This window comes from Enhydra lutris, unplaced genomic scaffold (assembly GCF_002288905.1).
Source record: "Enhydra lutris kenyoni isolate GAN:26980312 unplaced genomic scaffold, ASM228890v2 scaffoldscaffold16, whole genome shotgun sequence".
In the NCBI taxonomy this organism is placed as follows: Eukaryota; Metazoa; Chordata; class Mammalia; order Carnivora; family Mustelidae; genus Enhydra; species Enhydra lutris.
Genome location: NW_019154100.1, coordinates 32,183,724 through 32,210,637, shown reverse-complemented (window position 1 = coordinate 32,210,637; position 26,914 = coordinate 32,183,724). Strand labels below are relative to the sequence as shown.

General features: G+C 36.6%; 1 protein-coding gene across 2 annotated transcripts in view; it reads right to left on the bottom strand.

Annotated features, from left to right (window-relative positions):
* Window positions 1–26,914, bottom strand: part of LOC111147257 (Bardet-Biedl syndrome 9) — a 441,623-nt gene that overhangs the window by 411,932 nt on the left and 2,777 nt on the right. For both annotated transcript variants that reach the window (XR_002640607.1, XM_022503184.1), the window contains exons 2-4: window positions 15,929–16,049; window positions 8,037–8,187; window positions 4,986–5,050 (exon numbers count right to left, since the gene is read on the bottom strand). Coding sequence is in view for 1 of the 2 variants with exons in the window: in XM_022503184.1 (XP_022358892.1) it covers window positions 4,986–5,050; window positions 8,037–8,187; window positions 15,929–16,040 (328 nt within the window). In the remaining variant the exon portion in view is untranslated. The remainder of the gene's footprint in view (window positions 1–4,985; window positions 5,051–8,036; window positions 8,188–15,928; window positions 16,050–26,914) is intronic.

Here is a 26,914-nt window from a genome sequence, read left to right as displayed (position 1 = left end):
AAACTTAAAATATAAAATATAAAGCAAATGAAATAGTCCCCAAACTGGATAGTATTAGATCATTAAAACAATCTAAACATATATGTCTGTCTGTATGTATGTGTATACATATTTACACATGAGCATTTGTTTTTTGTCCAAAAGGTTTTACCAATATAACACTGAGGTTGTAAGAACCAAAATATTTCTATTTCCATTTTAGAAGTGAGGCAAGTACCCTAAGTTTAAAAAAATTTAAGGGACACCTGGATGGCTCAGTCTTTAAGGATCTGCCTTCGACTCAGGTCATGATCCCAGGATTCTGGGATTGAATCCTGCATCAGGCTCCTTGCTCAGTGGGGAGCCTGCTTCTCCCTCTGCCTGCTATTCCCTTTATTGTGCTCTCAATCTCCCTGATAGATAGATAGAAAGACAGATAGGTAGATAGGTAGATATTTAAGAAATTTCCCCCCAAATCACACAGCTGGTAAAGGACAGAGTATTCAAACTAGGTCTTCAGAGTCAGCACCATATATCCTGGTGCCTGGCTGTCCATCATTTTACAACTTGGAAAAAACTTGGTAAGACAATGACAATTTCCCTAAACAAACCAGCCATCAAAAAACATCATTTCCACCTCCACCTTTCTCGCCTGGACTTTTCTTCATTTGGAAGGTGAAGGGTTGAAAGAGAAAACTAACAGAAGGATTTCTTGGAGGAAAATCATTTCTACTCTGATTTATGACCCTGAAAATGGGAACAACAGACTTCACATGTCAATAGAATAAGAAACAAAGAGAAAGACTCAAATTTGCCTGCTAACCCTGATAGATGAAGGCTCTGTGGAATCTAAATGATAGTAAAATCACTAAGGTCCAGGGAAACTGAGGATTAATCGCAACCACATGGGCCAAAAAAAAAAAAAAGGAAAGAAAAAGAAACACATACACACACACTAAAATAACTCACAGCCTTAACCTTAGGAGAGGTCTAGTCTCCAAGAAACCAGAAAAAGAAGTTCAAAGAAACATTTGGTTTGCCCCTACAGAAATTACCAAATCCATCCTATACCTAAAACCAAATCAACACCTCTGGGTTAGGAATGCACTTACACATGTTTGTTAGCTGAAAGGTCAGTGAACAGGGGTTCAGCATTCAATACTTATACAAACTTGGCATGAAATGACATTTGGGATTTGTGTTCTGAAAAAGCTCCAAAGGCATTGGAAATCTTCAGATTTCAAGTAATAGCATTTTAAAACTTAATAGTGCACCTTTGGAGAACAGAAGACAATTTGTCTTCCTTAGACACTACTTTGGAATAAAGGTAGTATCTGAAAAATCTAAAATTTCTGACCATTTTTTTCTAGAGACACATCGATGGTACAAGATTAAAACTACTTATACACAAGGGGGCTTGGGGGGATTTTTTTGTTCATTTGTTTTTTTAAGATGTTATTTATTTACTTGAGAGAGAAAGAACAAGCAGTGGGAGCAGCAGGCAGAGGGAGAGGGAGAAACAGGCTCTCTGCCAAGCATGGAGCTCGATGCAGGACCCAATTCCAGGACCCTGGGATCATGACCTGAGTTGAAGGCAGACCCTTAAAAGAATGGGCCACCCAACACCCTTACTTATACATAGGTTTTGTCCTGGGATATACAGATTGAATATAGCAAGTGTATCTTTATAACTACAGTCCATGTATAGCTAGAATTAATATGAATTTTCATCAATCAGAAGGTAAAAAGGATAACAGAACATCCAGGTTGTTAGGCTTATTTAAACACAATTTGATTTAAACAAAAATATTCTCTAGAAAAACCAAAGATCACCTTGACAACAGTTTTTGATACAATTTTAGACAAATGTGGAGAAATCCAATGAAGTGAAAATAAAATAAAAGCCATTACAAAGTAAATTAAAAGGTTCATTGTGTTAAATAACCAAATTAGATTATATAAAACTATGAAAAATAAAGAACCACATCTTTTTGCCCACTCACAGCAAACATTAAAATTCTATAAATATGTCAAATGCTTAGCAAATGCTTGTTGAAGTACACAATTTCTGGAAAAGAATATTTAAGAGGACATAATCAGTATGGTTTACACTCACACATCTGTAACCATTTACTCAGAAACTGAAGCCCATAAGAAAGGAATCTGAAATGCCATGCGATGTTTTTCCTTTCGGTATCATAAGGTAGGCTAACTACATTTTAGCAAGACCCTGCTATTTCTCTATATTAAGCATGCATTTGATAACATTATCACCCACCAAAAAGAGGTCGGCACAGCAGCCTATGAAGGGCTGTTTGGTGTGTCCAGGAGGTCTCCTCTAGCATGCCTCAAATCTTTTTTAGAAGCACACAGCATTGTGGGGGGCGGGGGAGGGGCTGGGTGGCTAAGTCAATAAGCATCTGCCTTCAACTCAGGTTATGATCCCAGGGTCCTGGGATCGAGCCCCACATCTGGGCTCCCTGCTCTTGGCGTCTCCATCTCCCACTCCCTGCTTCTCCATCTCCCACTCCCCTGCTTGTGTTCTCTCTCTCGCTGTCTCTCTATGCAATAAATAAATAAAATCTTAAAAAAAAATTCTGAGTAGAAGCACACGGCATAAAAATAAAACAAACATATTTGGGGAGGGGCCAGCTGGAGGTGAGAATGTCAAGTTCAGCTAGCACTTTCATTTGTTGACACCAGTGGTTTTACTTAAACTAAAAAATGTTTATGCTTGCCCTGTTACAGTAAAAGCTAGGTAAAAGTTCAGTCTGGAACCACAGAAACATATTCAAAAGAACAAAAATATTAACTTCCCTGCTTCTCCATTTAAGCCAAGCCAGAAAAAATATACAAATTGTCAGCCTCCAAATATCATAAGAGGCTGAAGAAATGAGAGACAGAATAGGGAAGTGAGGTGGGGCATAAGGGAATGTAGTTTGGAGAACTCTTTATCCCCAGAGAATACAAAGCTTGCAAATGAATACAAAGAATAAAAGAGCAATAAAATCACCATTCCCATGACAAATAACTGTCATTTTCAACACTAATTTGAAGCAAAATACCAATGTCCCATAAACAAGTTGTGACCCAACATGCCAGTTTCTTTCAGCATGTCTTTTTAATAAACATGCACTTTATCACTAGCCTATTGTGCCCTATACTTCAGGGAAACTCTAGAGGTTTCTGTCTTTCTGGGCCATCATTCAAATGGGACCAGGGAAAGCCAAGAGTCTTAACTAATTTCTAGTTTGTAGGATTTTTCCCTCTCATGCCCTCTTACAACTTCCAGAAGAGACCAAATCTCCAAGAAGTATCCAGGGGTAACTGCACAAGTTCCCCTCCTCCGTGTCCTGTGTAACCCAGTTAATAGTATCACCTCACAGTTAACAAGCCCTATGATGGAAAAGGGAGGACAACTAGAAGCATGCGGCAAAGTAGCCTATATCACATCTTCTCCATTTATTCTGGAACACTAAATATTTGCCCTATCACTAGGAAAAGCAACATCTTTTACCATGAAATCAATGGGAGTGTTTACCAATGTCAGAGAGGTACTATAAGGTACTTCTGACTTGTAAATGGAAAAGTAGAAAAGAAAATGATAGTGGTAACAGAGAAAAAAAAAGAAGGAAGAATAAAAGTAACACAAATTAATAAAGAACCCCTACCAATTGCCTCAACACTACCCAAAAATTAGTTCATTCGTACAGTCAACATATGCCCACCATATACCATAGGCCAGGTTACCAAGCCTGCCTTAGAAATCTAACAGACCTTCACCCCCAAAAAGAGACTACTTAAGAATATCCAGCTCAGGGGCACCTAGGTGGCTGAGTTGGTTGGGTGCCTGATTCTTGCTCAGCTCAGGTCTTGACTTCAGGGTTGTGAGTTCAAGCCCCGCATTGGGCTCCACACTGGGTATATAAATATACACATATAAACACAGTAAAGACAAATCATTATGCAAACGGAAAGCAAAATACAAAGAAAGCTCAAATCAAGAGAATGAGTATGAAAAATCCAAATACTAGAAGCTAATATTTATAGCAAACTCCAAAGAACATCTCTTGTATAAGGAATAGACCCCAAAGAATTAGCTTTATTGTACCCATAAAAAAATTTCCCCAATATTGACATCCATGAAAAGAACTCTCTCAGCTTGAACTAAAATTTAATTACCACAACAAATATTTTTAAGTTACCTTTTATATTTATTAAGGATCAAAATGCTGAAACCAAACTACAGTTAACTGCCATACTGGTATCTACAGAACAACGTCAGAAAATGAAACCTGATTAGACTTTAAACAAGTGCCTTAAGGCAGGCTGGGTAAAAACAACCAAAAGCCAAGAAATTTGAATTATAAAAAGAAAACACCTAAGGTTCATCAAAGAAAAAGTACTTTTAACCACTATGACTCTCAGCATCTAATGATTTTTGTTGTTGCTTTTAAACATTTCTTAAAACTCAAGCATCCTGGATAAAAGTCACCGCATGAGGAATATAGTCAATGGTATTATAATAGCATTGTATGGTGACATATGATAGCCACACTTACGGTGAGCTCAGCATAACGTATAAGGCAGTGGAATCACTATGCTGTATACCTGAAACTAATGTAACATTGTGTGTCAGCTATACTTTAATAAAAAATAAACAAAAATTTTCTTAAACACTCAAGTATCCTAAGTATGAAGAATTGGCCTCTATTCGTCACAGACAATCCTGGACACAATTCCTGGAAAGAGATCATAAGGAATCCTCTACTAGAAATTTAAATATGCATATAAATAGCAAACCAGAAAAAATGTAATAGCCTAAGTACCTGAAAAAACAAAATGAACAAGGTAAAATGTTAACCAAAATAAGAAAATCTTCAACCAAATGTTTGTGTTCTCTAGCAAGTGAACATAAGAGAGTGTCTATTCTTATATAATATTAAGAGGTTTTTATATTAAGGTGTTTTTAATACAAATTTTACATTTAAAAAAATGTTTCTTACCTGAGACAGAATAGACACAAAGTTTTCTAGAATGCAACACAGCCAAATGAAGCATTTCAGTACCTCTGAAAAATGGGAAAAGTTTTAGTTTTAAATATCAATTTCAGCTTAACCAAAAAAATTATAAAATAATTTTTAAAAGAGATTATAACCACAACCTACCAACAGTAAACTAAAAATTTACTAGATAACATTCCAAACTGAAAAATAAATGTAACAACAAACACCCACTTTGACAATTCCAGAGGCTCAAGGACTCTGCCTCAAGGAACTGCCTCTAATTGAAGTCACTGTAGCCTCTCAGGAAGTCATATCAGAGGCTCTTTCATGAGTGCTCTCCCATAACAGAGATCCAAGTTCTGGCTTTGTTTTTCTGGGTAATCAACCTCTGACCTTGGTCAAGTTATTTAATCTCTGAGCCTGTTTCCCTTTTTGGAAAATAAGAGGTTTCAATTAAATGAAATAAAATCCTGTGACAGCACCTTGTAAAATATAAAGCACCAAAGAATGCTAATCATTATTAGTAAATGGCATATGTCACTTCCAGCTCAGAAATTTTATTAAAGGCGCTGAAAATATTAGTTTGGACTAAACTGACACAGGCACCAATACACTTCCCAGCCCCTATCAAGTGGTTTCCAAGACATGATACAATCTATAAATCATTAAGTCCAGTCTTCAAGCATCAGGTCAGTGGACAGAAAGGTGTAAAGGATGTAAATGGCAGTGCTCTGCTACAGAATAGGGCCAGACTAGAGGAAGCAGCTACTAATCAGCTCTGGGCATGTGGCCAAATCTCCACATTTTTTTCAAGAAAAACCAGAAAGCAGGGATTTTATGTGAAATCTCCTGGATCTTAAATATTGGCAACTCTTTTAAATTTAAAACACATCTGCAAGCAGTCCTCCAGCGTACAACCTCTGATATAGACTCTGTTCTAAACTACAAAGACTATAATTGAAATCTGAAGACCTAAATTGGGGTCCTGACTGTGCACCTTGGTATCTGTGTAATCATTTGACCTTTCAGAGTATTAGTCTCTCATTTACAAAATAAGAATATTGGTTAATACCTCCAAAACGTCCTTATAATGAATATAAGTGCTCACAATCCACTCTACTACCAAAAAAATGTAAATATATATGCAACTGTCACATACTCAATATCGACTTCAAAAAATAATTATTGCCCTGCACACTCAAAACAATTATTCTATCACACACAGGAAAAGAATATAATGTCATGGAAAGATAACAGAGTATGGAGTCAGATAGACCCGGGTCTGAATCCTGGCTGTGTGACCTAAAGCTCTGAGCTCTAGCTAGCTTCCTTATCATTTTTTTTTAATAATTTTTTATTTTTTTATTAACATATAATGTATTATTAGCCCCAGGGGTACAGGTCTGTGAATCGCCAGGTTTACACACTTCACAGCACTCACCATAGCTAGTTTCCTTATCCATAAATACAGATCACATCTTACAGATAAGATTAATGAGATTGTACTAGTTAATTAATACCAGTATAGTATCCACTCATTAATGTTAACCTCCTTCCTTCCATCAAGCTATACTTAGGACTACTGAATAGAATGGTCATAACTGCACCTCACTCTTTCAAAAAATGGAAAGATAAAAATGCTTTTTTAGAGGCAAGAATCCTTCTGTCTCCTTACTTTACAAATCTATCATGCCTTGTATATGCTATGTATACAACAGGCACTTACATAATCATCATCTACTTTTAGATGGAGTAGATATTTACCAACCACATCAGACACAAAATCTCTGATCCAGCCTATCACAGTGCGCTAAAGTCCTATCTCATGCCCTGCCCACAGCATCTATGAAGCACCTTCCCATCAGAATAAAACCTCAATAGAAGGGCATTAATGCAAGAATGGTTTTTCAGGTTTTTCTAGCAAGAGCCAAGGCCCTGAATAGATGGAAAAGAGGGCCAGTAAATCATGACGAGCAAATGTAGTGAGTCAAAAACCCAGAGCTCAGGGCACTCCCAGACTCCCAAACTTAAAAAAAAAAAAAAAAGGTAAGGGATAACAAGACCACCTCTATCTATATAACTTTTCACAATATATACTTTTATAAATGATTAAGAAATATAGGCTCAATTTTAAGAAAATTCATACATGACAATAAGATAAAATCAGCAGCATCATCGGGAAATAAAATGCAGACAATTACACAAAATGCAACTAATAAAGAGCTTCCTAAAATAAATTAGGGTTAAAAATAAAGTACTTGGGGGACACCTGGGTGGCTCAGTGGGTTATTAAGCCACTGCCTTCAGCTCAGGTCATGATCTCAGGGTCCTGGGATCGAGTCTCACATCGGGCTCTCTGCTCAGCAGCGAGCCTGCTTCCCCCTGCCCCCCGCCTGCCTCTCTGCCTACTTGTGATCTCTCTGTCAAATAAATAAATAAAATCTTTAAAATGAATAAATAAATAATAAAATAAATAAGTAATATATATATTTATATACAAATAAATAAATAAAAGATCTTTTAAATAAATAAATAAAGTGCTTGGAAACAAAGCTCTTATAAGAGTAAGACTTACTTTGTGGATTGAGCTGACTTCTTTTAAGAAACTAAGGACCCTTCCACACCAAATAAGTGCAGTAATTCATTTTAAAGCTTCAATGTTATATGTTAAATACAATAACTGCTACTTTGTCTAATTATTTAAACAGACATTTATAGAACCTGGATAATTAGTTCTTTAAATAAGTGAATACTTTCTATTTCTTTCTTTATTTTCAAAAGCTTATCTCTTTTCCTTTAAATTTCTAATATGTCAGACATGTTAGGTCTGTTACTATTTTTTTTAAAAGTTCTAAATTATTCTCTTTGTGCAGGTTCCCAAATTTAAAAAAAAAATGTTCAGTACATGAGGAACACCCAGGTAACAATATCCAGAAAATATATTTGTCATGGATAATCCTTTCTTCACTTAAGAATCCACAAAAATGACACAATCAGGGAATGATATACTACAGGTAAGATAAAATGTCAGAATTAAGGAGCTGTACTTACGAAACAAACTTCCCTACTTCCACTTGCAATATTGGATCTCGTAGATGAACTTCTAGAAGCAAATCTTCAGCTTGAGCTCCATCTCCTGTTTTTACAGGATGGGGGTTAAAGATTCTTAGGTATCCCGTAAAGCTACCCACAATTATTTTATCTGTAGAGAGAGGTTTTTAAAAGATATAAGAAGAAACAAACATTAGCAACAAAATTTCTTTGGAAATAAACTTTCTAATGTTTAAAAGAAAAATTTAAAAATGAAAACAAACCAAAAAATAAATTAACTAATAAATAAAAATTAAAATAAAAATTAAACCAATTGAGTCTTGCTTCATATACAAAGCCCAATCTGCCAGCAGATAATGTAACTAAAAACTTTTTTTTAAAGATTTTATTTATTTATTTGACAGAGAACAAGAGAGATCACAAGTAGCCAGAGAGGCAGGCAGAGGGAGAGGGGGAAGCAGGCTCCCCACTGAGTGGAGAGCCCAATGCAGGGCTCTGGGATCATGACCCGAGCCGAAGGCATAGTCTTAACCCACTGAGCTACCCAAGTGGCCCAAAACAACTTTTTTAATATCATCAATATTCAAGCATACTAACATATTATGTGTTTTTCCTAAGCTTTGCTTTGGTGTCAGTAGTTATAATTTAACTCCGTCAAAGCAAGTCCTTTTACAAAAGACTAATATAAGATTGTACACTGATTTCTTCATAGAGTGTCAACTCTACAGCTGTTGAAATCATTGTATTAAAAAGAATTCTGAGCCCTCACTAGTAGAATGCTCTGATGAACAGTGTCTGTACTTGGACACAAATGGGAGAAATGGTAACATACGTGTTGTGGGCTGAATTATGTCTCCCCATCTCTCCCCACCCCTGCCAAAAAAAAACATGTTGAAATCCTAACCCCTAGTACCATGATTTTATTTGGAAATAGAGTCTTCACAGATGTAATCAAGTTAAGATGAGGTCACACTCAATCAGGTATGCAATAAAACTCTCTTCTAAGAAGAGAAAATAGGGATGGGGGAGCCTGGATGGTGCAGTCAGTTGAGCGTCCAGCTCTTAGTTTTGGCTCAGGTCATGATCTCAGGATGGTGGAATCAAGCTCCGAGTAGGGCTCTGCACTCAGTGCAGAGTCTGCTTGAGACTCTCTCTCCCTCTCCCTATGCCCCTCCTCTTGCTCTCACTCTTTCTCTCTCTCTCTAAAATAAATAAAATCTTAAAAAAAAAAAAGGAAGGAAGGAAGAAAGGAAGGAAGGAATGGAGGACGAGAGTATAAAGGGTGGTGGGGTGGATGAGAGGAGATCGCCATGTGAAGACATTTAAGAAGATGATGATGTGGCAATAGAGACAGTGATTAGAGTGATACCTCCAAAAGCCAAAGAATGCCTGGGACTACCAGAAGCTGAAAAAGGCAAAGAAGGACCCTAGAGGCTTCAGGTACGGTAGGATGTCCCTGCCAACACCTTGATTTTGGACTTCTAGCCTCTAAAAACTGTCAGAAAATAAATTTCTATTGCTTTAAGCCACTCAGTTCGTGGTACTTGGTTATGGCAGGCCTAGGAAACTAATACTTTAGGTGTCAGTTTTGAAATTGCTTTATTAGTATAAAATATTCACTTTTTTCCATCTACTTAGAAGTAGGAGTTCTACGTACCTATTTACTGAGAGCTTATCATGTGCCAAGCAACGGCCTATGTAACTTTTATGTATTAACTCATTAAATCCTCATAATAACCATATGAGAGAGGTACTATCCTGGGAATTTCAATCCTGAATAGCGATACCAGGAATCTGCTGCTAGATGATCAAATGGCAGCTCCCACAAGTTCTATACAGTCTCTAGAACCATGCTGCTCCCATTCCACCACTAAGGTTTGGCCAGTTCAACTCTTCCTGCATTTGAGAGATCTAGGTCACTCTTACTCCAATCCCTCCTTTATTTATATTTATCATAGTTGTTTCCTAACTTGTGACCAAAAAAAAAAAAAAAAATCAGGAAGAAACTGGCAGCAGAGAATAAACCGCATTACCAGTTCCTGCAGGGATATTTGGAAATTGGTTCTTGAGCTGAGTTGGGATACAATGCAGTAAGACTCTAGGCAGGGTTAAATAACATCGTATACAGTGACAGAACAGTTAATCAAGTGAACACCTCCAGGCATCTGGGACCTGTGCCCATTGCAGGTGATACTCTGGTGGACTGGAGAGCTGCTGCCCTAGGCCAACAGAACAGGAAGGAGGAATGCCAAACCATATATAAAATGGCTTTTCTAAGAGCACTGCATAATTTAAAATAAGAGAATAAGTTTAAACCTCAAAATTCCCATCTCAGGGTAAAGAACAAAATTCAGGGTCCTTGGGACTCTGCAGAAAGAATTTCTTTCTTCTTATATCAATGAGGCTTAACCACTAAGAATCTAATTCAGGAACTGATTCTGTAGGTTTTAAATTACAGTAACAAATGAGTTCACAGTCTCTCCAGGTTTCTTGCATAAAAATAAAGACATTCATCTCAAAGAATGAGATTACAATGTTACATAATGTGGTTACTAGCAAAGTCTAGAAGGCTTGGATATACTCAAACCTCCAAACTTTTCTAAAACATTCCCCACTGAGCTTCCTATGTATCCCCCCATACCCTAATTCCTATTTCATTCACTGAATAACCAAGATTCAGCTTCAACCCAGCCCTTTTTCATACATAAGAGGAAGCCAGGATGGTGAAGTCCACATGGTGACAATTTAATCCCTAGAAACAAAATGTGTAGGTCTGAGTATTAAAATGGCAGGACTTTTATAGTAACCAGAGCTCAGGTAACAGTCTAATTCTCACAGACATTAAGCTATGATTAATGGGATCCCCAGGAACGAAATGAACAGGCAATTCATTGAGACCCTTTTTTTCCCAATGGTTTTTTTTTTTATTTTGTTAGAGTAGTATTCAATTGTAAGAAGGTCCTATGTTTATCAAACTGAAGCCTTTTTTGAAACCTATAATCAAAAATATATGGGTCTCTGAAAAAGACTAACTCGAGCCAACTGTATAGACAGTTACGGTATCTCACCCATTTCCACACTGAAGTCAATTTACAGACTCTGAGTCCCTTGAATAAAGACAACACAATATAGATGCTATAACACCACACATGCCTAATATAAATTTTCCTCAGATCTTTCCCTACAGGACAAGTAGTCATTTACCCAGGTATACTGAGGAAAGGGAAATAACCAAACTTTGTGAGAATACTGAATATTGGCTCTGAGTTACTACTAATTCTGGAACCCTACAAATAGACTGTTGTTGATCATTATGGAGACTCAGTGTCAAATGAATTTTTTTACTTAGTTTATCCAGTGGAGAGCAAAACTAGCCTATGATTTCTCACCTAGTTTCTGAGAGTTTAAAGGAAATGTATTTTCACAGAAAATAGTAGAACATCCTTTTGGTTCCCTAAAATGGACATGAAGGATATTATAAGGGGAGAGATATATGGAAGCCAATGGGACTCTATCCCCCCATCAAGGAGAAAATCAAAATAAATACCACAGGTAGGGTGCCTAGGTGGTTCAGTTGGTTAAGCATCCAACTCTTGGTTGTAGCTCAGGTCTTGATCCCCTGGTTGTGAGTTTAAGCCCCATGTTGGGCTCCACACTGGGCAGAGAGCCTACATACATACATACATACCACTGCTAGGCCTGATTTGGGGTAGTTCTCAAAATTCAATGCCAAAAAGCTTCAATATGCATATGTGGTCATTCTTACCACATACCTGCTTAATAACCAAAACTGTCAATATAGAGAAGTTAGGGTTGATCAGTATAACTTAAAGAAGAACCCCAAATTCTTCTATTATTTCACATCTTGTCTTTCTTGAAGCCAACTAATAAAACCCATCTGCTCGAATACAGTTCTAGATCTTAATAATGCATTTTCTCCTTTCTAATACCAACGGGAAACAGTTTGCTTTTACTGGACAGGAATAGGCATATATCTTTATATGTACTGCCACAATCTAAACTGCAGGAACCAGGACTACCTCAACATCGTCTCATAAGAGCCAAAGGAGGCTGAAAGAAATATGCGTGAAACCCAGGGATCTCCAAGGACCCTTCCCCATACTGTCTGGATCAGTAGTAAAAGAAACTACTATATTCCTCTTTAGGCAAGCATTAATGTTCTAGATCCCTCAGGAATACTCACCTAGACCGATTCTCTGATCCCTCCATCTCTACTCAAGACCAAGAGCCCTAACCAGATGGAAGGTAGTAGAAGTAAAAAAAAAAAAAAGAAAGAAAGTAGCATAGTATACAGCCCAATAACCAGATACAAAACAGAAGGTATCCCCCCGATATGATTTCTTTAAGTTACCATACAATTTTTTCCATTTGATAATCTTAATCTTAAAATTTTTCCTTCTCTTCCTCAACTATTACATATGAGTTTGAACACAGATTGTACATACAACTTAGTCTAGTGGCAACAGAATATTGGAAGGTGATCATGACTAAATTACAAGGAAAAGGGATATCACCCAAAGACCCTGGACTTGCAGAGCCGGGCCTTCCTGAAAGTGCCTCTGAAGCAGTAGGTGCACATTGTTCTTTACTACTGCAGGGGGGTAAGAGCACATGCTTGTGCAGCTGTACAAGGGACAGCTACCCCACGTGAGGCATAAATGCTGAATAGCTAAAAGATAAACTTATTAGCTATTTTTCAGTCAGCTTTATGTGTTTTCCACTTAGGATTCTTCTAGCAAATTCTCCTCAGGCTACAAGCTGGCATGGAATCTAAACTGGACCACTCAGACTCTCCCACTCACCCCCACTTCCTACTATTTCTCCCATGAATCTGAATCTTGAGAACGAGAAAGTAAGTACAGCTTTAAATGCATGGTGTCTAATTTCAACTGGGATCTCAAGATTAGCAAGGAATCCTTCTACATATCAAGTTGGCTTTGCCTAAAACAATTTCAAGATGCTTAATACCATCTTTTCATTCTGATCACTCCAAATGACCTGCAAATTTCTCTTCTTCTGTACTCATTCTTACCCTCTTGCCTTCTGTCACAGTGAAAGAAAAGTTCTCACACCTTCCATATGCACAACTGATCCCATCTCTTACTGTCACTCTGGATCCCTGCTCTTTTTTTTTTTTTTTTTTTTTTTTTTAAGATTCCATCTTTAAATAATCCCTACACCCAACATTGTAGATTGTCAAACTACAATCCTGGGATTAAGAGTCCCATACACCACCAGCCAAGTCAATCAAATGCCCCATCCCTGCTTTAATACATCCTCCCTGCTATATATTGAATTTTTCCCACTTCTCTTTACCCTACATCGCCCCCAGTCTTAATCCTCCCTTCTTCCCTTCATAGCTAAGTTTCTTTAAAGGGCCATAAACACTCAGTTTCCCCACCTCCATTCCTTCACTCACTGCAAATCTAGATTTTGTTACCATTGTGCCCACTCATCCACCCTCATGGAGAACACAAATGAGCCACTTGTTAAATGGCCACTTGAACACTAATGACCATTAGAACACTAGTGGCTACTTGCTGCTAAATGGAAACTTCAGTCATCATGTCACTAAACCTTGCCTGCCAGGTATTAGCCCAACTAGTTCTCCTGCTTCTCTGCCTGCCCTTCTCAGAATCTATTACCAACTACCCTTCTCAAACCTCCCCCTTCAATGCTTGTATTCTTCAGGTTATGGTTCTAAGATTCTTTCCATCTTATTCCACCTTCTTTCCCTGTGCATTTTCACACATTCTCAGGGCTTCAAATACAACCAGTATATGGCTCACTTCAAAATCACTACCACTGGGGCACCTGGGTGGCTCACTCAGTTAAGCATCTGACTTTTGATTTTGACTCAGTTCAAGATCTCAGTCATGAGATAGAGCCCTGCATTGGGCTATGTGTTATGCCTGGAGCCTGCTTAAGATTCTCTCTCTCCCTCTCCCCCTACCCCCACCCTGCACTACATGCATACTCTATTTCTAAAAAAAAAATTTTTTTTCAATAAAAAAAATTTTTTTTAAATCACTACCTCTATTCTGCCCACTAGACAGTCCTTTCTCAAATAGACCATGTCCCAGACTACTCTCATTTATCTCCCGTCCTATAAGATCAATGAGAATTATCCTTAAACTGTACTGTGTCACCACTCAACTTTGGAGCTTATCAAAAATTGCAGACACAAAAGCCCAGCCTTCCAATCCAAGGAAATATGACCTTATAGGAGCTATATATCTAAGACAGAAAAACTTCATATATAACAATCATCCCAGAACATGATGATACTGGTAGTCCAAGCTTTGAGAAATGATAGGCAATTTTTTTTTTCTATGTGGGACACACACATGAAATGATTTTTGTATAGTATCCTTGGGAAAATAGAGGAAACTTCTCACAGCTGGCCACAAATTGAGAGGAAGCACACTGGTAATTGGTAACCCACTTCTGGCACCCCAGTGAAGAGCTCTAATAGAAATGATGAGTGAACAGTAAGCTATTCAGACAATCAATCAGGATAGTTTCCAACAAACTTGATCTTTTGTTAGTTTGGACATGGGTTTGAAATTGTTCTCTTTGGCATATATTTTTGTAGCCTGAGTATTCTGTATTGCCAAATAATAAAGGAATTTTATTTATTTTATTTTATTTTAGTGTCAACAAACAGGCAAGAGACAAGATTGATCATCTTTGAGGAACCTCTCAGGAAACCCTCTGAGTATAAGACCTTACCATCCCCTATTAGTGGAAGGACAGAGCCGAGATTTTCCTTAGAAATAATTCAGGTGCTCAGTACTGCTTAGTACCTCCCACTCTTCTTTGCCAATATAATTTTCTCCTTTTACCTTGTCCCCAAAATTCTACTGTTTTTATTATATGCAAGAGAAATAGAATGAAGAAAATGTACAGAGACAATATTTATACATATTGAGTTAAAGACTGATTATCAGTTTTCTTTTTAAGAGGCCAACAACTATCCAGATTACAAAAAAGAAAAGGAAAAGCTCATGACTATATAACATTAAAACCAAATGCAAGTTTCAAATAGCAATGATACAGAAGTACAATGCTTTAGAAACCACTTCAAAAAATATGAAGATGCAGGGGCGCCTGGGTGGCTCAGTGAGTTAAAGTCTCTGCCTTCAGCTCAGGTCATGATCCCAGGGTCCTGGGATAGAGCCCCACATCAGGCTTTCTGCTGAGTGGGGAGCCTGCTTCCCCCTCTCTCTCCCTGCCTGCCTCTCTACTTGTGATTTCCACCTGTCAAATAAACAAATAAAATCTTAAAAAAAAAAAAAATGAAGATGCAAACAGAAGCAAATAATATAAAAATAAAACAGAATGTTGTTGCCAAAATCATAATATGAAAATGAAAATGAAAGCAATGATTTAATAATTGTTTTCTATGAACAAATAGAGCTAGAATAATTTTTCCATTCTGATATGAATCGCTTTCAAATTCAAATTTTTTCAAATGTATAATTTTCCTTGAAAATAATTTCTTAAAAAACTTCAAAATTAAAAATATTTTAGTAGCTCTACTTAATTTTGCAAAAAAATGAAAAGTTTTATAACAAATGAAAACAAATTAAATATTGCCTTGTAATATTTTTTTCAGTTCCAAATCACATGACAGAATCAACACAAACCAGAAAAACACAAAGAGCAAAACAGAAGAACTGTATTTATCAGCCTGCTACCTCCTAAATATTATAAGGAAAACTACCTTCAAAATTAGGGCATAATTATGACAGTTCACTTAAGTTGTATAAGTATACTTTAAAGTGTATAAGTATACTTTTAAAAATGAAGTCATTTTTATTTTTCTCAGTAAAGCTTTGCTCCAAGATGCATAGTCATAAGTTGCTTACCTTGTCCATTTCCAGTATTGTCAACATCACCCAAACACAAACAGCCTTGATCAAATTCTTCTTTTTCTCCCAGAACAGTAGACCACCAATTACGGGCTTTAAATAAAGACATTTTTGTTCACTAGAAAAAGAAAACATTTATTTATAGTAAAAATCTACCTCACACCAAGAATTATAAATTAATTATCTCTTAAAGCATAGCAAATTAAACGTGGAAAATGTTAAGAAAAACATTTCTGAATTTAATTTTTTTATATTTTGCAGAAATATGTGAAACCACAAATCCAAACAGCTGAAAACATAATCAGATGTTTTGCAACACCATTAGAGAGTCAGTCTGAAAAATTTTATACATAAATGTTGGGTCAGTTCTCTTTTCTGGAACATTTGGTCGAGAATGACACAAAGTATCAAAAAACTTATTTGGAGGCAAGCTTCAAATTCTAACAGCACTAGTTAGTACATAATTCCTTAGCAAAATACCTAATTTTCCTTCATTTTGGTCATAGGAAAAACCATAGCATCTCTTGTCACAATGAACTGCTGAGAAGAACAAGTGAAATCACATGACTAACACTGAACTGGTACATTATAGGTACTCAAAAAGCATTTGCAGCTTTCCCCATTCTATTTGTAGAAAGGCAAAGCAGAAAAGGGAAATTCACCCTAAAAAAGAACAAGGAAAACTGAGTGTGGATCTATTTATACCACTATATCACTAAGCACCCACAAAACCTCTCTCCGCTTTGATTCTTCATCTAGAATGAGGATATACCAGCAACATCTACTATTGAATTACTAATATAGTAAATGTGAAAGCCCACTGAACCTCTTCTTGATTTACAAAACAAACATCACACCCCCTGGGATTCTATGAGAGTTCATTTATTCAACATAAATGAGCCTTTCCTTCCTGCTACACTGATTTAAATAAATGTTGGAAAATGCAGTCAATATTCCTTATTCAAAGACATCCCATTCTATAAGGTTGAGGCAAACACTGAATTAGCAAATACTGTACTACTGTTCCTAGGGGAAATAGAAAGTTGGGCTCTTGGAACCTCCAGTCACAATACTTTCATGAACCATTCAATACATAACTTTGTTTTTTGTGAGCCACTGTTCAAAGATACTTTATTTAATATACTATTAATTCACGAACATTCAACAGTCAACAACACTATAACTCATACCTGAAGGAAGCTTATCTGATACATACATTTTCTCTATAAGGTACATGGCAACCTTCTCACACTTACGAACATTAAAACCTTTCACTATTATATTTGGGGACCTTTTTAAGCAACAAAAATTAAAACAAACAAATAAATAAACCCAAACCACAGAGATGTGGAAAACATGACACTAAGCAGACCCTGAAAAGGATACTTGTTTATAGTGTAAGAGCTGAAACAAGTAGGCAGTTCCTGTGGTTGGTATCTGCTGGGAATAAGTGATTCAAATTTTTTGCCACTCTATGCATGACCACAAATCACCCAAAAGCACCATGAGTATTGATTTTGGTATTACAAATAAATTTTAGCAAATAGGTAAACTCACAAATAGGTAATATGCAAACAATGAGGATCAACTATACATTTTAAAAAATCTAAATCAATCTGCTTCTTAAAGCAGGCCTTCCACATAGGCTAATCACAGAAAGCAAGACCACTTGTTTTCATTAAGTTTGCCAAGGAACTATCTGAGAATCATGTGGTAGTGAAAAGTGAAGACTCTGGAGAAGGACTAGTGCAAATCTGAATCTGAGTTCCATACAAATCATTAAATCAGTGGAGGGTTACTAAAAGTTACCAAACCTCTCTATACTTCAGCTTCCTCATCTATAAAATAAAGAATGATGTTGTAAGGAATAAGAACACAGTAGAAATAATCTATGGAATGGAAGAAAATATCTGCAAATTACATATCAAAAAGGGTTAACATACACAATACATAAAGAACCCATACCATACACATCAACAACAAAAAAATTTTTTTTAATGGGCAAAGGACATTTCACCAAAGAAGATATACAAATGGCCATAAAGCATGTGAAACAATGTTCAACATCACTAATTATTAGGGAAACGCAAATCACAAACACAATGAAATACCACCTCACAACCACTAGGACAGCTACAACAAAACAACCCAAAAAAAAAAAAAAAAAAAAAAAAAAAAAACCTAGAAAAAAAACAAGTGTTGGCAAGGATGGAATGTAATTGGAACCCTAGTGCACTGTTAGTGAAAATCTAAAAGACTGTAACCACTATGGAAACTCTATGGTGGTTCCTCAAAAATTTAAATATATAAATTACCAGGACTACGGGGTGGCTCAGTCAGTTAAGCATCTGACTGTTGATTCCAGCTCAGGTCATGATCTCAGGGATGTGAGATCAAGTCCTTTGCTGTACTCTGTGCTGGGCATGGGACCTGCTTAAGATTCTCTCTCTCCCTCTCCTCTGCCCCTCTCCCCTGCTCTCTCTCCCTCTAAAATAAAATAAAATAACAAACAAACAAATAAATAAATAAAAATATAAATTACCATATGATCCACCCATTCCACTTCTGGGTATCTATTCAACAGAAATGAAAATAAGAATTCAAAGAGATATTTGTACTCCCATGTTCATAGCAGCATTATTCACAATATCTGAAAGGTAGAGGCAACCCAAGTGTCCATCAATGAATGACTAAATAAACAAAATGTGATATACAATGGAATATCTTAAAAAGGGAGGAAACTCTGACCTATGCAACAACATGGATAAACCTTGAGAACATTATGTTAAGTGAAATACACCAGTCACAAAAACAAATATGGCACGATTCCACTTATATGAAGTATCTAGAGTAACCAAATTCATAAAGATTCTACTCTATGGTGTTTGCCACGTTTGGGGTGAGAAAGAAGTGGAGAGCTTTTATTTATTGGGTATAGAGATTCAGTTTTGTAAGGTGAAGAGTTCTGGAGACTGGTTGCACAAAAATGTGAATGTACTTAACAGTACTGAACTGTACACTTAAAAATGGTTAAGATGGAAATTTTATGTTATGTATATTTTATCACAATTGAAAATCAAAAATAAAAACTTTTAGTTTGGGAAAAAAGGAACACAGTATTATTAGCACAATACTTGCCACATATCAGCACTCAATAAACATTAGCCATTGCCACAGTTTTTACCCTTTTTATGATATATTTTTTATAACCTACATTGAAGAAAAGAAACAAATGTACTTCAATGCGTGAATAAATAAACTATGGTAAATCCTTACCACAGATAAAACTTGGCATTTTTTTTTAAGATTTTATTTATTTATTTGACAGAGAGAGAGATCACAAGTAGGCACAGATAGGCAGGCAGAGAGAGAGGGGGAAGCAGGCTCCCCACTGAGCAGAGAGCCCAATGCGGGGCTCGATCCCAGAACCCTGAGATCATGACCAAAGCCGAAGGCAGAGACTTAACCCACTGAGCCACCCAGGCGCCCCTTGGCAATTTTTTTAAATGAAATAACAACTTGGATGGATCTCAAGGGCATTATGCTGAGTGGAAAAAAATAAAAAAAATTAAAAAAAGCCTAATCCCAAAAGATCACATATTAAGTAATCCCATTTCTATAACATTTTCAAAATGAAAAAATAAAATGGATGGAAAACAGATCAGTGATTGCCAGGGTTAAAGGGAGGGATGACTTTAATGGGCTAGTAGAAAGGAATTTCTTTGGGATAATAGAAAAGTTCTGAACCCTGATTTTGGTGGTGGTTTCATGGGATAAATTTTAATTTCTTTGAGCTATATTCCAAGAAGAAAAGTGTATGTAATGTAAAACCTAGTGAAATCTAAATAAGATATTTTTAAAATAAGATTTATAGTTTACTTATAGTATTATACTAACATCAATTTAGTAGTTTGATAATTGTTCTGCTGCCACTGGGAAATCATTACTTTTATAATTTCTATGTGAGTATAATATTTTTCCAGATGCCAAGTTTAAAGAAATAAACAGGAAAAAAAAAAAAAAAAAAAAAACTCCATCCAAGGCCTCTCTTTCCACTAAAAAAATAATTAGATAACGGCAAAGTGTTGATGGAAGTGAAGGGGAAAAAACACAGCAGGTAAATAAGCCTATAATGAGTTTTAACACATGTGGGAGAGTTTTTGAAAAACATCTGTATCACTTGTTATGGCATTATATAACCATACAGATTGCCAGATGACTAAACTTCAAACCTGGCAGCAAGTATACAAAATATGTAACAAACACTTTATTACACTTTTACTAAACTTTTTTTTATTTAAGAGGAAAGTAACAGTACTTCATAAGTGCCATATATTTTCATTATATACTCCAGATACATATGGAAAGTTATTATACACTATTAGAGTATCAGTATAAAGATACATAATTCTCCTGCAGCCCAGAGCAGAATATCACCCAAATTCAGTAACACTCAAAGACTCACTTGGAGGACTCACAGCACTCATCATATAGTTATCACCATGGCTATGATTTATTACAGTGAAAGAATAAAAAATATAATGAAAAAAGAGAAAAGGTACATGAGGCTGGGCTGTGGGGGCGGAGGGGTGGAGTCCTGGAGGAAATCGGACACAAACTTCCAAGGTAGAAAAACTGGGCTCTGTGGTCAGAGGCCAGGGTAAAAAAAGAAAAGAAAACTGAAGAGGGGCATCCAATGATACCAAAGGAAAACCAGGAGCGTGCGTTCTGGAAGGAAATGGGGGAAAAGGTGTATCTAGAAAGAAAGTGGCCAGTTCTATGTTGCTGATATGTCATAAAGAATGAAAGCTAGGGATCAAAACTCCATTTGGAGACATAGTCAAAAATAGAAACAACAGACTAACTAACAAGTATGAGATCCTTTGTACAAATTCTGCATCAGCCAGTTTAAAAGGAATCTCAAGGAGAGAAAATAGGAAGAGAAGATCTCAATATCCAAAGGGGTATCTTTCCCCTCATGTAAGCAGAAGAGAACCTCATGGGAAATGCCTAGAAACCATATTAAACACCGAATAATGGTCGTAGAGAAGAGTTTTTTCCATCAATGCTATTAAATAATATATAAAAAATTAAAGTGAGGGGACACCTGGGTGGCTCAGTCAGTTAAGCAGCTGCCTTCGGCTCAGATCATGATCCTAGGGTCCTGGAATTGAGTCCCCCATGAGCTCCCTGCTCAGCGGGGATCCTACTTCTCCCCCTGCCTGCCACTTCCCCTGCTTGTGCTCAGTCTCTCTCTCTCTCTCTCTCTCTCTGGCAAATAAATAAACAAATCTTTTTTTAAAAAAAAATCAAAATGACTATAAACACACATGATTGCATCAGGAGAAAATTGCTATTACGTGAAAGTGGACTCAAAAATCTGTTAATGAGCAAATTTGTTCAGCTTGCTAAAATAAAAATGAAAAAACCCTCCAATATGAAAAACTAACTCTCCAACATTGTCTGTAAATGGGAATGTCATCAAGCACTAATTCTTCAAGGACTGCAATCATAAAATTTAAGATCTACTCCTGCTGACAAAATAACACAGGCAACATTTAGTTCCTTCCTCTTTCTCCTGTTCTATCAGTTTCTTCTTAGTCACCCTCCACTTCATTAATTGCTTAAGCCCTCCTTTCCTACATTGTTTAGCTCCTTGCTACCGGAAGTGTAGTCCATGGACCACCACCACTATCACCCAAGAGCTTATGATGCAAAACCTCAGCCCCACCTCAAACAATATCCCCAGGTGATTCTCAAATTAATAAATAAAATCTTTAAAAATTTTTCTCTTTGCACACAGCAGTTGTATTCCCAATATGCTTGTATATAATAACTTTTTAACTTACTCTTTAATAGTCTTACAGAGAACTTTGTTATCTACTGGAACCCTCACCAAATCTTTTGATAACATAAGTATGTCTTCCATAAGCATCATGCAATACAATTTAAAATTTAAAAATTTCAGAGGATTTCACTTTCAGAATGACATATGAGAAGCTCCATGGACCCACTCCCCAGCAAAACTGGAGAAAATTATTTTTTAAAACAATCATTTAAAGTCTCTGGAAATTGTCCTAAAACTATATAGAAAATAAAGAAACAAAAAATCTACTAAAACTCAGTAAGAAAATTAAGAGTCTGTAGTGTTTAAAAAAAAAACAATGCTCACTCCTTATCTCCTCACTCCAGGCTCAAAACAAGATAGAAACTCCACTCCAGACTGGTACAGCCAAGAATAGAGGCACCCTCTCCTCATAACTCCCAGAGAATTATCTTTCCGCAAAGAGCAGGACATCAGCATTATTCACCTTGATTCCAGCTATCTGTTGCTGACTAAAGATGAAAAAGAAAATCTAAATCAAAAAACTACCCACAATATAAAAACTACCCACAAAAACAAAAATTTAAAACAACCTTATCATCTCAACTTGAGAAAAGCATCTGACAAAATAAAATCCAACACTATTCCATTATAAAAATACATAAAACACTAAGAATAAAACAGAACTTCCTCAAACTGATAACGGACATTTATGCAAAACCCATGGCTTATACCATACTTAATGATGGATGACTAGATGCTCTTTTGCTAAGATGAGACCCAAGAGTAGGGAGTCCATATTCACGACTTCTATTCAACATTGTACTGGAGGTTTTAAGTCAGGCCATTAGGTAAGAAAAAGAACTAAAAGGCTCCCAGACTGGAAAGGAAGAAGTGTAACTATCTTTACTCACAGATGACACAATCTGGTGTATAGAAAATCCTAAGAAATTTGGTGAAAAACTATTAGAGTTAATGAACAAGTTAAGTAAGATTGAAGGATACAAAAGTATTAATACATAAAAATCAACTGCATTTCTATGTATTTGCAATGAACAATCCAAAAATTGAAACTTAAATAACAATTGCATTTACAATAACATCCAAAAGAATAAAATACCTAGGAGTAAATTTAACAAAACAAGCATAAAGCAAATATGATAAAAATTATAAAACACAGTTGAAAGAATTAAAGATCTAAATAAAAAGGAAAATATCCCATGTCCATGAAGTTATAACATTATTAAGAACCAATACTTCCCAAATTGATCTACAGGTTCAGTGTAATCCTTATCAGATTCCCATATGGCTTCTTCGTACAAATTGACAACCTTATTTTGAAGTTGATAAAGAATTGCCAGAAAGTGGGGCGCCTGAGTGGCTCAGTCAGTTAAGCGCCTTGACTCTTGATTTCAGCTCAGGGCATATCAGGGTCATGAGATCCAGCCCTGTATAGAGGCTTGTCACTCAGCCAAGAGTCTGCTAGAGATTCTTTCTCCCTCTCCCCCTCTCCAACACACACACTTTCTCTCTCTCCCAAATAAATAATTAAATAAATATTTAAAAAAAAAAAAAAAAAAAAGAATTCCCAGCAATCAAAATAGCCAAGACAATCTTAAAAAAGAAGAACAAAGTTGGAGGATTTGGGGCGCCTGGGTGGCTCAGTGGGTTAAGCCTCTGCCTTTAGCTCAGGTCACAGTCTCAGGGTCCAGAGATCGAAGACCACATCAGGCTCTCTGCTCAGCAGGGGGCCTGCTTCCCCCTCCCTCTGCCTGCTGCTCTGCATACTTGTGGTCTTTCTCTCTCTGTCAAATAAATAAATAAAAATCTTTAAAAAAAAACCAAGTTGGAGGATTTTCCCATTTCAAAACCTAACTACAAAACAACAGTATTCAGCATAGTATGGTACTGCATAAGGCTAGACATATAGATAAATGGAAAAGAATGGAGATTCCAGAAATAAAAATAAAAATAATTTTTTTTAAAGATTTTAATTTATTTGACAGAGAGATCACAAGTAGGAAGAGAGGCAAGCAGAGAGAGAGGGGGAAGCAGGCTCCCTGCTGAGCTGAGCCCCATGCGGGGCTTGATCCCAGGACCCTGAGATCATGACCTGAGCTGAAGGCAGAGGCTTAACCTGCTGAGCCACCAGATTCCCCCAGAAATAAGTTTATACACCTATGGTAAACTGACTTTCAACAAAGATGCTAAGACCATTCAATGAGAAATTGCAAAAAATGGTTCTTGGATAATTAGATAACAACATGAGAAAGAATGAAGTTGGACCCTTACCTCAAACCATATTAAAAAAAAAAACAAAACCCCAACTCAAAATGAAACAAAGACCTTTCTGTATGCTAATGTATAACTAAAACTATAAAACTCTTAGAAGACTTCTTAGAAGAAAACTTAAAAGTAAATCTTCATGATATTAGATATTGTGATAGATTCTTAAACCTGACACCAAAAGCGTAAGTAACAAAAGAAAAACTTCACCAAAATTTTAAACTTCAAGCAACACTAAGAAAGTGAAAACGATGACTACAGAATGGGAGAAAATGTTGCAAATCATATCTCTGATAAAAAGACACATATCTGGGTATGCCTGGGTAGCTCAGTCAGTTGAACATCTGCTTCAGCTCAGGTCATGATGTCAGGGTCCTGGGATTGAGCCCCATATCAGGCTCCCTGCTCAATAGGGAGCCCGCTTCTCCCTCTCCCTCTGCCTCTCCTCCAGCTTATGCTCTCACTCTCTCTCTCTCACAAATAAATAAAAAAAAAATTTTTTTTAAAGACACATATCTGTAACATACAAAGAACACTTATGACTCAATAATAGAAACCCAGTTTAAAAATGGACAAGGAATCTGAATAAATATTTCTCCAAGCCAGATATACAAATGGCTGATTAACACAAGAAAAGATGCTCAGCATCATTAGCCAACAGGGAAATGGAAATCAAAATTACAATGAGATACCACTTCAAACCCACTATGATAGCTGGAATCAAAAAGTCAGAAACAAGTTTGGGCAAAGATGTGGAAAAATCAACATGCTCATACATGGCTGGTGGGAATGTACAATGGTATGACCACTTTGGAAAGTAATCTGGCAACTCCTCAAACAATTAAACACAGAGCAATCATATGATCCACTAATTCCAGTTCAAGGTTGCAAGAGAAATGAGAACATAAGTCCATATAAAAACTTACACATGAAAATTTATATTAGCATTATTCATACTATTCAGAAGGTAGAAATGATCCAAATATCTACCAACTGATGAATATATAAACACAATGTTGGCAGATCTATAAAATGGAATGTTATTCAGCAATAAAAAAGTACTGACATACACTACAACACCTTGGCTGAACCTTGAAAACATTATTCTAAGAAGCCAGTCACTAGGGCGCCTGGGTGGCTCAGTGGGTTAAGCCACTGCCTTTGGCTCAGGTCATGATCTCAGGGTCCTGGGATCGAGTCCCGCATTGGGCTCTCTGCTCAGCAGGGAGCCTGCTTCCCTCTCTCTCTCTCTGCCTGCCTCTCTGTCTACTTGTGATCTCTCTCTGTCAAATAAATAAAGAAGCCAGTCACTAAAGACAACATATTTTATGATTCCGTTTATATATGATGTATAGAATACATCTCAAACTAAATATTGTATTACTATTACTTCAACTAAAAATAAATAAGCATACAAATAAATAAATAAGATGTATATAATAGGCAAATCCATACAGACAGAAAGTAAATTAGTGCTGCTTTGGTGCAGTGGGAAGAAAAGGACAGGAGAGTTACAGGTAAAGGATGCGAGGAGTCTTTCAGAGGTGATGAAAATATTCTAAAATTGACTGCAATGCAAGTGATGGTTGCACATATCTGTGAATACACAAAAGTAACACTGAACTATACAAATTATATAGGAGAAACAAGAGACATTTTTCAGCTGTGAAACTTGGACTTCCTGTTACAAAAACAAAAAGTATGCTGAATAACAAAATATTAAATATGCATGAACTGATTTTTCATTTGGTTTAGTTAACTGACTTGAATAAAAATAAGAAACAAGGATTTGCATTTTATCCCCTATTCATTCAACGTAGATTTCCAGGTCCTCAGTGATTTTCTGTTTTAAGTAAATGAAAAACAATAACCAAAAATCAGGTTTTCAATAGCTATCATCTTCCTTCACTAGAAAGGAAAATAATAGCTAACATTTACTAATCATTTACTAAGTCCCAGGCAGTGTTCTAAGTGCTTTGCAAATATCCTATTTTAATCTTCAAAACAGAACTCCGAAGTAAAAGGCACGTACTACTATTCAGGTATCCCTGAATACAGAGAGGTTAAAAACCTACCCAAGAGGTCACAACTAGTAAGTAATAGAAGTAGCATCCCAAAGCAGGCTGTCTACTCCAAAGTCCTAAACACCCCACAAAGACTAAAATGATATACTCTGTTGATATGAATTGAAATCGCAGCAAGTTAAAACTGCAAGAAAGTATTTTCATACACCTAAATAAAATTTTTTTAAATTTTATTTATTTGAGAGAAAGAGAACATGAGGGGTGGAGAACAGAGGGACAATCAGACTCCCTGCTGAGCAGGGAGCCCCACACAGGAGTGGATCCCAGGTCCCTGGGATCATGACCTTAGCTGAAGGCAGAAGCTTAACCCCACCCAGGCACTCCCACCTAATTTAATTTTTAAAGGATGACTAGAAAACAATTATCTGTAGGTTTTAAAAGGTCCATACCTATGACCACAAGTGATTGGTTTCTTATGTCTCACTAGAATAAACAGAAGATAATCTCGTTATCCCCTAAACTCCAGAAATACTCTTCCACACTTAACATTTCCTTGTTTTTTTTTTTTTGTTTTTTTTTTTTTTTAATTTATTTGACAGATAGATCACGAGTAGGCAGAGAGGCAGGCAGAGAGAGAGGAGGAGGCAGGCTCCCCGCTGAGCAGAGAGCCCGACGCGGGACTCGATCCCAGGACCCTGAGATCACGACCCGAGCTGAAGGCAGAGGCTTTAACCACGGAGCCACCCAGGCGCCCCAACATTTCCTTGTTTGTAATACTTACTTACATACATTATCTTCCACAGCAAAGTTTACTGAGATTTAGGGGTGCCTGGGTGGCTCAGTGGGTTA